At 37.1% G+C, this 14093-nt stretch overlaps 2 protein-coding genes across 4 annotated transcripts in view; both read left to right on the forward strand.

Annotated features, from left to right (window-relative positions):
• LOC137045471 (gastrula zinc finger protein XlCGF8.2DB-like) overlaps positions 1–2068 on the forward strand; it is a 47347-nt gene extending 45279 nt beyond the window's left edge. For all 3 annotated transcript variants that reach the window (XM_067422106.1, XM_067422107.1, XM_067422108.1), the window contains one exon: positions 1146–2068. In XM_067422106.1, the coding sequence (XP_067278207.1) occupies positions 1146–1928 (783 nt within the window). In that variant the 3' untranslated portion in view covers positions 1929–2068. The remainder of the gene's footprint in view (positions 1–1145) is intronic.
• Positions 2069–7120: 5052 nt separating this feature from the next.
• Positions 7121–13415, forward strand: glo1 (glyoxalase 1). Its single transcript, XM_067421093.1, has 6 exons — positions 7121–7285; positions 8323–8405; positions 9920–10060; positions 11233–11300; positions 12675–12764; positions 13031–13415. The coding sequence occupies exons 1-6, from the start codon at positions 7181–7183 to the stop codon at positions 13120–13122; spliced, it is 579 nt and encodes a 192-aa protein (XP_067277194.1). The 5' UTR covers positions 7121–7180; the 3' UTR covers positions 13123–13415.
• The last annotated feature ends 678 nt before the right edge of the window (positions 13416–14093 follow it).

Consider the following 14093-nt stretch of genomic DNA (forward strand, 5'->3'; position numbering starts at 1 on the left):
TAATTCACAGAAATTCTATTGGCCAACTGAAAAATGTAGATAGTCACTTGAAAATTTTCAATTGGAGACTTTTTTTTTTTTGTATCAGTGTATGACCAAATGTCCCCACACAAGGAAACTTTTACCACTAACTTGTTTTGGTCCCTGTGAGGAAAACCGCTTTTAAATCATACGAAATTATGATAAAAACATTTTTTATGTTAAAATGCAGATATATGTGATGGTAGGTTATTTTTATGAAAAGTCCCTATAAAACACGTGTGTATGTATATCATTTTTTTTCCTTTCATTGTTAAAACGTATATAATTGCTTAGTAAAAAGGGGGGGGGGCAGCATTTATTTAAAATAAAATATTTTGTAACAATATACACGACCATTCAAAGATTTCCGGTCTTGACTTTTTTTTCCTTTTTTTTAATAAATAATTTTATTTAGCAACGGTGTATTAAACTGATAAAAAGTGATAGTAAATATTGTTAGAAAAGATTTCTATTTTGAATAAATGCTGTTCTTTTTTAATTTTTTATTCATCAATGACTCCTGAAAAAAGTATCAATTTTGCATTTTCACAAAAAAAAAAAAAATAAATAAAAAAGTAAGCAGCACAACAGTTTCCATAATAAATCATCATATCAGAATGATTTCTGAAGGATCGTGTGACACTGAAGACTGGAGTAATAATGCTAAAAATTCCGCTTCGATCACAGGAATAAATTATATTTTAAAGTATATTAAAATAGAAACCTTTATTTTAAATAGTAATAATATTTAACATTATTACAGTTTTTTCTACGTTTTTGGGTGATCTCTTAAAAAAAGCTTCTTGCATCTTAAAACAAGTTATTTCATTGGTTCACTGACTTCCACCTGTTGACTCTTTCCTGTTGTTAACCTGTTAGTGTCTAATAACTTCCTTCTACACTCGCACATATGCTCAGTTCCTCTTATTCTTATTGAAGACTATACATTTCTTCTTATGCAACAACCTTCTTATTTTAACTGTGGGGTAATTGTCCAAATAACTTATGAGGTTATTGTATAATTCATTTATGATACATTTGGGGTTACTGAGTAAAGTTGAGGAATACATCTGAATACAATTCTTACAACTTTTATTACATCTTTATTCAATCTGTTTCCCTAGTCGATGGCTTGGCGTCCTGACTGCCTCAACATGAAGCCTTCAGAGAATTCTCTTGGAGTTTCGAGGTCCGAGTCAACTAAGGAGTGTAAGGAAACTTTGGTGCTGAGCAAAGTGGAGGGATCAGCTGTGCTGTTTTGTCAACGCCTGCAGTATACTGTGAAAAGTATTGAGGTGCCAGATGGAAGTCATTCAGATATTAAGACAGAAGCTGAGCCATCCATCTCCCGCTTTTCAAATGGCATAAAGACTCCTAAAAAAAAATTCATCTGTAAGCTGTGTGGCATGGAGTATCGGCAGAGCGTAAGCCTTGTGCGTCACATGAGAATACACACAGGAGAGGCTCCATACACCTGTGACCTCTGTGGGAGGGGCTTCCGTCGTAAAGACTGGCTTAAACTGCACAGTAGCGTCCACACAGGTGACAAACGAAAGAGCGTGAAGAGCTTCGGTTGCGATCAGTGTGGGAAGAAGTTTATTGGCTCCACCGCACTCCAAAGTCATTTATATAAACACAAAGGCGAGAGGCCGTTCTCCTGTCCCCACTGTGACAAGACGTTCTTCAGTCAGACCAATCTTAAACGCCATCAGGTGGATTATCATTCTGACAGCAAACGGTTCTGTTGCCCTGTGTGTGGAAGTGGATTCTCACGCCTTTTTTCACTGGAGAAACACATGCGGATTCACACAGGAGAGAGGCCTTTCTCTTGTCCAGACTGTGGAAAGACTTTCCCTTATCAATACTCCTTAGATATGCATCGTAAACTGCATTCAGCCAAAAGGTGACGTAATGCACATTCATGCATGTCATGATTTTTTTAATTATATATATTCGTATTTGTTTTAAGCCACATCCCTTTAAATTATATTTTTTTCTTCATGAATCTCATTATACCTGTTTACTGTCAATAAAGAACTTTACTACACATGGTTTCCCTTTTTTTCTCCATTGTTTTCATGTTATATATACACTATATTTTGGGACCAAAATATAAACCCAAATGTTTTGGGAAGCCTGCCTTTACATGTACATGAATTTGAATGAAATCCTATTCTTGATCTGTGGGGTTTAATGTGGAGTTTTAAGCTCTAACAGCTTCAACTCTTCTGGGAAGGCTTTCCACAAGGTTTAAGATTGTGTTTATGGGAATTTTTGATCATTCTTCCAGAAGCGCATTTGTGAGGTCAGGCACTGATGTTTGACCTGGCTCTCAGTCTCCGCTCTAATTCATCCCAAAGATGTTCTGTCGGGTTGAGGTCAGGACTCTGTCCAGGCCAGTCTAGTTCCTTCACATTTACATTTAATCATTTAGCAGATGCTTTTATCCAAAGCGACGTACAAAAAGGGGAGAGCAATAGAAGCAATGAAACAAACAAGGGCAACAACCTGCAAGTGCTGTAAGAAGTCTCAGTAAATCAAGCACAGTACACAAACAAACAAACAGAAAATTTAATTGGATAGTTAAGTGCTAGTCTTTATTGGTCAGGTGTAATTGGAAAAGATGTGTCTTAAGATGCTTTTTAAAAATGGCTACAGACTCAGCTGGTCGTTCCACCAGGTGGGAACGGTCCAGGAAAAGGTCCGTGAGAGAGATTTCATTCCTCTTCGGGAATGAACCACGAGGCGTCCTTTGCTTGCAGAACGCAAGCTTCTGGAGGGTGTGTAAGTCCGAACAAGTGAGTGTAGGTATATTGGTGCAGAGCCAGTGGTTGCTTTGTAGGCGAGAACCAGTGCCTTGAAATTGATGCGAGCTGCCAGTGCAGTCTGATGAAGAGAGGCGTGACGTTGGACCATGTCTTTATGGACATTCATTTTGGAACAGGAAGGGGCCATCCCAAAACTGTTTCCACAAAGTGGGGCGCATGAAATTGTCCAAAATGTCTTGGTATGCTGAAGCATTAAGAGTTCCTTTCACTGGAACTGAGAGGCCAACTCTGCTTTACACTCATGACAGGGGTCTCTCCTCAACCACCACCCGTGTGCAGCATCCACTTGGATGATCACTACACCAGCGATAGATGGAGAGGAGAAAGGGTACAGCCAATTCAGTGGATGGGAATTATTACGAGGCCATGATTGGTAAGGGCCAATGAAGGGAATTTGGCCAGGACACCGGGGTTACCCCTACTTTTTACGAGAAGTGCCATGGGATTTTTAATAACCACAGAGAGTCAGGACCTCGGTTTAACGTCTTATCCGAAGGATCATGAAAGTGATTGGAACACCTGAATTCAATCATTTGGAGGGGTGTCCCAATACATTTGGTAATATAGAGTATAACCACTGCTCTATGAATTTGATCTATTTCCATCATAACCTGAACGCTGTTAATACACTTTTTTACTTCTTAAAAACGTCTTGTTCTTTTCCCCCAGATTTCTTGCAAATCCATTTATTGAGCAATACATTCAGCATCTTTTGATGGCAGATGGGGGCTTAAACACTCGTTTTTTGGGGTCGACAGCTTAACTTAGTTATGTGTCTTTTAGCTTGTTTGCTTTACACCTTGTCACATATCAGCTTTTAGACATTGTTCTGTTTTTTGTTATAAATAAGAAAAGACGACGCAGCGAGACACCCCTCACTGCAGCCTGTAGCACGATGACGTAGTTGGATCAGATCCAATACGTACTGGATGGTGGATCATTATGGCAATGTCATATAGCTTACCGATCTTTGGGTTAATAATGCGTATGCGCTAGTCTTAATGTATGATCAATATTGTATATAGATGATGTTCTAAACTGTGTAGTTGTCGTACTGATAAATAGTATTAAGTAATTATTGATGAATAAATCATCTTTTCATAAATGTGATGCTTAAATTATCCTAGTTTTGTTGTACATGCATGCAAAACAGTTACAATTTTACTTGCTGTTGAGTGGAAGGAAAAATGAGTCAAGTAATTGTCTCTGTAATTTTAATCGTCAACGTACAATGCAACACGATCTGTAAAGGACTTAAAATACCAATAGCCTACACATTCAAGGGAAAATGCAAAACGTGTCTCCTGATGGCGTGAGCATGTTATTAATTATTATTTTTGCGCGAGCAGTTTGAGTATTTATCTATCCAGCAAAACTCTCCTGTGCATTCAATGATGTCCCCTAAACTCTGCTGCGCATATCTATATGACGTCATCAAACTGTGAATGAAACCACCGCACATGCACATCCTGTACGTGTTGGGTTTGATCCAATACGTCATCGTGCTACAGGCTGCAGCGAGGACTTCTTGGACGCGTCCGCTTCACGCAATACAAAGTCAATGGAGAGCGTTAGATTGACCCGCTCATCATGGCTATCAGGGTTGTCATGTCAACAAATGCACGCGCGCATCCCCTGTTGTAGGATGACAGAGTTTACGACAGTAGAAGAGGACAATATTTTTTCCCAACTGTAGGGGGACCCCGAGAGCAAAAGTTACCTAGTGCTGTTTAATTTGTCACAAAATTCAAGAAACAAATGATTGAACAAAATGAATTGCTTGGTCATTGGTTGACCTAAATTGGTATTATCTAATTGTGTACTTAAATTGAACAGCTGAGAGCTGATTGGTTAATTGTATTCATTTATGTACCTTTCTATCAAAGTTATCGGACCTTATCAAGATTAATTTGTTCTGACACAGTTCTTGTCATATAAACACAGAGGCGAGAGGCCGTTCACCTGTCCGCACTGCGACAAGACGTTCTTCAGTCAGACCAATCTTTATCACAAAAAAACAACCAAACAGCATAACCCCATTCCCCCCCACCCACCACACTTTACACTTGGCACAACGAGTCAGGATTCACTGAACTCTGTCTTGTCCATCGGATTGCAAGACAGAGAAGTGTGATTGGTCACTCCAGATAACACGCCTCTACTGCTTTTTGCACTTGGTGATGTAAGGCTTGGATACCTCTAACTATAATTAACGTTCAACTACAAAGACCATTTGTGTGGAAGAATGGGCCAGAATCACTCCTGAGCAATGCAGACGACTGGTCTCTCCATACCAGAGGCGTCTAGAAGCTGTAATCACCAAAAAAGGCTTTTCTACAAAGTATTAAAGTGTGTTCAATACTTATTCCCTGTGTCATTTCACTTAATTTATTATGACTTCACTTGTATACTTAAATGTTCTGATTTCTTTGTATGAATTTAATGTTTGGCTTAATGGCTACATCTGGTGGAAATTTTGTGTCAATACACTTCTTACACCTTTTTTTTATTTTATTTTTTAATTCTTACACCTCTTACTGATAAAAATGCTGATGTGTCAAATACTTATTTTCCCTGCTGTGTGTGTGTGTGTGTGTGTATATATATATACAGGACTCAGCAGTCCTAGAAAGTTTTAAGAACTACTTAGCAGTAACGTTTCTGTTCTAATTTTCTTTTTTATCTGGGGTCACCTTTTTAGAAACTTTTTCATAGTTTTTAAGCAAAATTTAATCTATTTATGGAATAATATGGAAATCTTTTATTTGAAAAATAGTCAAAAAATGTCAACCCTGTTGTGTAATCGTTCATGTACAAAACAAATGTGTTCATCAAGCAAGGTTCATCAATCAAGTTTTGTGCCAGTCAATCAAAAAATTATATTCTTGAATTTTATTTTAAGCGCATATTATTAATTTGCATTGAGCTATGCAAAGCGAAATGTACACTTATTCAACAAATAACATTGTAAGATTTACAATTTAAAAGTCAAAATCAAAAGCTACCCTACCTCCTAATCTACCTGAGCTCCTTCTCCTTTTTTGATCAGTTATTAATCCGTTACTTATGAGTTTTCAGACTTTATTGCTAGCTTGTTTTTTCCCTTGTTACCTGCTATTTATTAAAGCAATAAGCCACTCAACACAATTTTAGCCCATTTATTGTCATGGAAGTTTAATTTTAAAAAGATGTGCTTTTTTAAAACACACACATACACACGCGCACACGCACACACATGCTGGTCTATGTGGTTTACAGGGACTCTCCATAGGCGTAATGGTTTTTATACCGTACAAACCATATTTTCTGTCCCCCTACACTGCCCCTGCCCCTAAACCTACCCATCACAGGACACATTCTGCATTTTTACATTTTCCAAAAAAACATAATTTAGTATGTTTTTAAAGCTATTTTGAAACATGAGGACATTTGAAATGTCCTCATAATCCATGTTTATGTTGTAATACCACATAAACAGGCACACACACACACACACACACACACACACACACACACACACACACACACACACAAACACACACAGACCTTATATTGATGTCTACCTTTGTCAATGAGGTGGCAATACATTTGATCAGATTTTTGGAATATATCATCACTAACTCTATGTGTTTTCAGTTTACACACAGAACTGAAGGTTCCCTCAGAACTCAGGAAGTGGTAGCTTACAGGAATGTGTGTAAATGTGTAAATCTATATGGCGTTCATTTATAGGCCCAGCGTTTCTCTTAGTTAATTAACCCTTTCCTTTCTGTATTTTTTCCTCCTGCATTTAGTTTAATTTTAGACATTTATGGGAAGAAAACACTCAATTTCTCTTCACAATATATGTAACTATATATTAGTGCTGTCAAATCGATTAATCACATCCAAAATAGAAATTTGTTTACATAATATATGTGTGTACTGTGTATAAGTATTATCTATATTTAAATACACAAACATTCATGTATATATTTAAGAAATATTTGCATGTATGTAGCCTACTACACACACACACACACATATATATATATATATATATATATATATATATATATATATATATATATATATATATATATATATATATATATATAATTTGTGTGTATTTATATATACATAATAATTATACATATATTAACATACATATACTCTAACATATATTATATAAACACTTGCCTGAGAATTGTTTCACCCTATGCAGGAAGGAAAGGTCTCAGTTATTTCATCGCCCCTCCCACTGACACGTCACGCCGCCGACGTTGTGCGTAATGCAAACGCCCCTTGCGAGCGATCTTTACGCCGGACTGTCAGCTGTATAGTCACCAACCATGAACCCTCAAACCCAACCCGAAGCACAGCCAAAAATGACCGACAACGGGCTGACGAACGAAGCAGCCACCGCTGCGTGTAAAGAAGGAAACCCCATCACTAAAGTAAGACGCTGCATTTGAGCCCAGAGCTAGAGACTTTTCAATCAAACACGAAGATCTTAGGTCGTTTCCATGTTCTCTTTTATCACGCAATGCTATGGAGGGAAATAGTGCGATTCTTTACATATGTGTGGTTGTTTTTATAGTGATTTATCCGTCTCTGGTAGTTACTCAACTGTATTTGTTTAAGTTTATATACTTAAGTACTTTATTGCTTAATCACGTGGAAATAAAATGAAAATAGATGTGATTCTGTAATGCAGATCGATATGTTACATTTACATACAGTCAGAATCAAGTCTATTGTAACTAACTTACTATGTTGCTATAGTAAGTTACTTTGATGACCTTTGACATTTTACACAGATACAATTTTGACCTGTGGCTCCTACAGAGACAAATATTTTCATAAAGACACTCAAACTGATCAGGGAACCGGTCTATCAGGGAATTGTATTGTATCACTTTGACTTTTCATTCTTTGAAAAGTCATGACATCATAACCAAAGGGATGCTATAAAATAACACCTACATCTGAGAGATGAGTCATAATTCATAACAGCACATCCATAGTGCAAACGTTTACCAGAGATTTTTTGTTGTTTTAGGCATTTGCAATGCTCTTCTTTTTTCAGCAGAGCTGCTAGATATTACAGAATATATGGATTTCTAAAAGCATCATAATCACAGCCTGAAATTGCATTGAAAGCATCAGCTGATTATTCATAACTCCAAAATCCCTACTGAATAATTTGAATGGACCCTTTTCACATTTTTCCCAGCGGAAGTCTTCATAGTTGGGTAAACTTCTGTAGCGGTAAAAGAGAGACTATATATTTTTTTGTTTGTTAAAATGCATCATCATCACAATATGTGAAAAAGTCCATTCTTGATTGTGTAATGAGTGAGGATGCATAACAAATGTTTTTTAATATTTACAGTGTTACTCAAATGTCTGAGACCACTAATACGTTGCTTTCACCCCAATATGGTCTTTTAAATTATGTTCTGACCAAAATATATTCATGCCACTGCTGTAGGACTTCATGATGCAGCAGACAATGCTGCGGGTTAAGGATCCGGTTAAATCCCTGGATTTCTACACACGCATCCTGGGAATGACGTGAGTGTGTTAGTATAAAAGATTGCATTTCTCAGCACTGATCTGATTTAATATAGTTTTCGTTTGCCTGGTTTCACAGACGAGGCTTAAGGGGATAGTTCACCTAAAAATGAAAATTCAATCATCATTTACTCTCCCTCATGCGTTCCAAACCTGTGAGACTTTCGTTCATCTTCGGAACATAAATGAAGATCTTTTTAATGAAATCTGAGATATTTCTGTCCCGCTAAGAGATTGTAAAACAAATCCATATGAATTTAGCGGTTTAGTCCAAATCTTCTGAAGAGACCTGACCGCTTTATATGATGAACAAATTGAATTTAGGCTTTTATTCACATTTAAACATTCATCAACTCACACATCAGCTATGGTAAACAGAAGCTCATGCATGTTTGCTTGATGTGTTAGAACCACAATCTCATTATGAACGTTTTGAAGTGTCAAAGTAGTAGTTTTGTAGTTGTCAATGGAGGGACAGAAGGCTTTCATCAAAAAGATCTTCATTTGTGTTCAGAAGATGAACAAGCGTCTTACAGGTTTGGAACGACATAAGGGCAAGTAATTAAAGGGATAGTTCTACCCAAAAATGAAAATTAGCCCATGATTTATGACTTTCTTCTTTCAGACGATGACCTGGCTCTTCCAAGCTTAATAATAGAAGTGAATGGCTTTTTTCTGTTTTGAAGTCTCTGCTCCACACGGCTCCGGGGGGTTAATAAAGGCGAAATGATGTGTTTGTGCAAGAAAAATTGAAATTTTTAAAACTTTACAAACTGTAATCTCTACCTTCTGCTAACTGTCATACTCACCTTCACGAGAGACTGGTGAGAACCAACTTTTGTTTTGCTCTTACTTCTGCACTACACCTGCGTCCTGTCATATGCTGGGACACCAGTCTGCCGTGGCTCATGAACGCACAAACATTAGCGGAACTACAAGATTTAAATATGGATATGTTTTTATTAACCCCCTGGAGCCATGTGGATCACTTTTATGATGGATAGATGCACTTTTATGGACTTGGCCCAACAGTCATTGCCACTATAAAGCTTGGAAGATTTTTTTTAATGTATCTGTGATTGTATTCATCTGAAAGAAGAATATTATATACACGTACAACTTGAGGGTGAGTAAATCATAAGTTAATTTTCAGTGTTGGGGGAACTAACCCTTTAATGGCAAAATTTTCATTTTTGTGTGAACTATCCCTTTAAGCCTAGTCCCATACAGAAATGCATGTCTGAGCTGTCTCAACTGAAAACAACCTGTACTGACATATCTTAAAATATGCACACTAGTAATGTTTTTTTCTGAGGCACATTTATAAAAGCTGTTTAAATGTCCTGGGCTATTTCTTACTTAATCCAAGCCCTTGCTGTTTTGCATTTTAGTTCAATTTGGGCTCATAATCATAAATGCATTTTAAAATGCATTGCAAATAATGATGTGAATGGGCTTTAATTGCTGACCTTTGCAATTAAGTATTTTTTTAACCATGAATGTTTTTTTTATAGGCTGTTACAGAAGTTTGATTTTCCCTCCATGCGATTCACCCTCTACTTTCTGGGTTATGAGGATAAGAAAGAGATCCCTGCTGATGTGAAGGAGAGGACAGCCTGGACGTTCTCCCGTCGAGCCACTATAGAGCTTACCCAGTAAGTAGAGATTAAAACCTTCCTGATCTTTAGATATCAGCATCAGCCATATCCATACATGTTGACCACTAACCATAGGATAGAAAAAGCCTTTTAGCATCCTTACCGTGATATATGGCAGGTTTTGGTATGGCAAATTCACACTGCATCAGATGTGGACCAATGCAACAGTCACCATATTACAGTTCGTCACTTTTCAGACATTCCAAGACTGACAAATGCAGATTTCACATTTTCAATCGGCAAAAAAGAGAGTTGACGGGTAACGCATCGATCCGACAAAAGAAAGTCTGTTGCTGTCTGTCTGCGTCTGTCGGTGCAGTGTGAAATGGCCTTTACAGTAAGTGATGTAAGACCTGAATTATGTCATTATAATCCCTTAAACTCGCATATAGACAAACATTTTGAGGTAATTATCCCCTATAGTTACACAGCCAGTTTTATTAAAGGGGGAGTGAAACATGTCAACCATGAGTGCCTATAGAGTAGTACTGCATCCTTCATATCTCAGAAAAGTCAGGGAACAAACAAAAACACTTGAATAACTCGGTTGCTGCTCCGGAAAAACAAACTCCATCCACTGTCCCATTAACACTAGGTTCTTTGGGAAGCTGCACAGGGCTGTCTTGCCCTGACAACCAAAAACCCATATCTTTGGTGACATTATTGGTTTTGTGAAGTCCTGTGACTGTAGTGCGCAGCTGGCGAGTGTTTGCTCTCTCGCTCCAGTCATGCTTGCGCCATTCTGTGAGAAGATCCCGCACGGCCTGTGCAGGGACATTCAGCCCCGTACTCGAAAAAAAACTTTCCGAAAAGTATGAGAAACCGGAAGGAGTATTTTTGGCACTGAAATACTCCATCAAACATCCAACTTTTTTGGGGGAAACTTTGTCTATGTTTAGCATGGGAATCCAAGTCTTTAACAGTGTTAAAATCTCAGTATTCATGAAACAGCATTTCACCCCCCCCCCTTTAAGTAAGGAACTACAAATACTATTAAAGTGTGAGATTTTAACTTGGGCTAGCAGGCATATCCGACAAACCATTCATGTGATTACCCCTTCATGTGCTATAAGTTTGCTGACCACTGTTGTAGGGCCTGTAATCAAAAGTCCAAGGTGTGCATCTGTTTTCATGTGCCAATCTTTATTTCTCTTCTCTGTTTTAATCAGTAATTGGGGTTCAGAGACAGATGACAGCTTATCTTACCACAGCGGCAACTCAGACCCAAGAGGCTTTGGTAAATATAACATGCATAACACAATTTCTCCCCGTCATAGAATTGACTGTCATTGGAAGTGGAGCTGGACTATATAATTTGATATATATACACATCTCATTATCTTAGCCTTTTGACTATACTCAAGATATATCTCTACATTTATATATTTCGGTGTCAATGCTCTGAATCAGCTTAAAATGGTGCTTTTTTTTAATTTTACAGAAACGTCATTTTATTTGAACAGCCATTTTGCATGTTGCAAGAGTAACAGTAAAAAGACTGTGTGTGTGTGGCAAATGAAACATGCAGGATTACTATTGAAATAGTTTAATATTCACAGACACTAGTATAGTGGGTATTGAATATGCTCTGTACTACAGAAATGCTGGTATCGTCACATTTTCAACAATTCAGTACTGACTCAGTGGACTGGTGACTCAAGAAATGTTATAACCTTTAACTGACTCAGGAGAGAACTGTTATCTGTACTGCTGTTGACTCGAGAACTCCTGCCATCGCATCACTGTTATATTTCCAATACCTTTTATGTTATGCTTTTATGCTTTTGCCACCTTTATGAATCCCTTGGCACACAGTTCTCAGCATGCTGAGAATGCTGAGAAAGACTTTTCTCAGTTCAGTGTATTGTTGGACTAACTGGAGCATTGAATTAGTTGGCAAAAACCAGAACCATAGGGTCATATACTCCTGGATATTGTCTCATTTTGAGATGGAGTGACTGTCAGTCATGTCTAAAAGGGAGTTTGATTGAGAAACGTGTAGATCTGAAACCATGTTTCAGATGGTTCAGACCGATTTGGGGAAGTGGTTCAGCCAGTTCACCAGTAGCTGGATCGAGATAATGATTTGTTTGTGAACTGGACATTACATTCACTATAATATTTACCTACAGATAGTTAACTAAACATTTTTATCAATTTAATAATGCCAGCAGAGACTTTTAAATGAAAATTTGTCTCCTTGAACACCAGGACAAACTCATTAAACTCATTAAATACCAGGACAAACGGGAAAAAAACTTCAGATTTTGTTTCTAAACACTCAAACCATGACAAAAAAAAATACATTATTAATGTTGGAGCAGTCATGTGCATCTCATAACACTGACTATTTCTATAGCAATGATTTTACCAATTGGCAATTGGCTCTTTTATTTAGAAGGCAGGACTTATTCTGCCATATTACTCCATTCATAGTAATATGGGTTCACTATCTTTGTAAGTCTTTGATGAGATTAATGATGTTGCATTATTTATATAGTCAGAATCGTCTCAAATATGTGCAGATGTAGTCCTAGATAAATGAAGAACGTAATATCCTTAAATGACATTATTAACCTAAATCTAAAAATTGAAAATATCTTTATCTTAGGCCATATTGGAATTGCTGTGCCGGATGTCTATGCTGCCTGCAAGCTGTTTGAAGAGAATGGAGTAACTTTTGTAAAAAGGCCTGATGATGGTAAGTTCTTTTATATTATCCTATACATTTTTTTTTAGTTGCATAGTGTTTCTCCACCAATAACAAACTAGCTAATTTCTAAATATGTTAGTATCATGCAGTGTACACATATATTTGTATGTTTACTGTCTTCTCAATAGCATACTCTTACTATTTACTAGTATATAATATATGTGTACTGTATGCTAATTTTCTGTTTGGATACATAAAGAAATACTTTCTGTTTATTTTGTTGCATAATTATTTCCATTTGGTCTGTCCTGCAGGTAAAATGAAGGGCCTGGCCTTTATTCAGGATCCTGACGGTTACTGGATTGAGATTCTCAGCCCCAACAACATGGTGTCCATCACTTCTTAAAGACTTTTGTTATGCTGTGACCTGATCAGAAGACGCTAATTATGAAAATCATGGACAGTTGGGGATAAAAAAAAGGGTGCTTGCTCTGTGCACAGTGAAGACAGACAATCTTTATGTATGACAGAGGCAGTGTGTTAGACATCTGGTGAACTGAATGCAACAATAGAATTTAACACCTTTTGATGCAGTCCTCCATAGAGTCTTAAAACTGTTAAAATTAAAATATTTTTGAATATATATAGTCCTTACTCTTGAACCATACCTTTATTTGTTAAAATAAAGCAAAGAAAGTATTTTTGTTGTGTCACTCTTGTTGAATTGGAACAAAGTACAGTAATGTTACTGGTATGTAGCCTTATAAGGAACACTAAGATTTGTATGCATGAAATACAGCCTTAAACACACCTTGCATGTTTGAACTCGCCGGGACATGTGGTTAACACTGAAGCGAGTTTCAGAAGATCTATTGCTCAAACAGTTGACCAGCATTGCATGAGACTTCAAGCAGAGTTGGCTGACAACAAAAGCTTAAAAACTTGTAAAATGGGGTTGGTCAAAATAAAGAATCTTGATGGGGAAGGATCCAACCAGTTTCTAAATGTGTTATGATAAAGAATGCAGTTGGTGTCATAGGAATGCATCCTCTTGAGGATCTGTAATAATAAGTAACTTTTCATGTAGTTTAGATTAATGTCTGTTCAGTTCTAAAGTCCATTTTGAGCCCTCTACATTTTAATGCGGGAGAAACTGAGCTCTATATTAGCTTCTTAAAATTGGTTTAAAGGGATCGTTCAACATTCTGCCATCATTTACTCGCCGTCATGTCGTTCCAAACCTGTATGAGTTAATTTCTTCTGTTGAACACAAAAGAAAAGATTTTAAAGAATGTTGGCAACCAGACAGTTGATGGCATCCATTGACTTCCATAGTAGAATGTCATTTTTTCCCCACACACAAAATTCTATGAAATT

Source organism: Pseudorasbora parva, chromosome 17 (genome assembly GCF_024679245.1).
Source record: "Pseudorasbora parva isolate DD20220531a chromosome 17, ASM2467924v1, whole genome shotgun sequence".
Classification (NCBI taxonomy): domain Eukaryota; kingdom Metazoa; phylum Chordata; class Actinopteri; order Cypriniformes; family Gobionidae; genus Pseudorasbora; species Pseudorasbora parva.

Bases quoted from the DNA above. Each gene is read 5' to 3' on its own strand.
- glo1 (XM_067421093.1), top strand. From the start codon at position 7,181: ATGAACCCTCAAACCCAACCCGAAGCACAGCCAAAAATGACCGACAAC. The intron at 7,286-8,322 runs GTAAGACGCTGC...CCACTGCTGTAG, and splicing joins AAGGAAACCCCATCACTAAA to GACTTCATGATGCAGCAGAC. The intron at 11,301-12,674 runs GTAAATATAACA...TCTTTATCTTAG, and splicing joins CTCAGACCCAAGAGGCTTTG to GCCATATTGGAATTGCTGTG.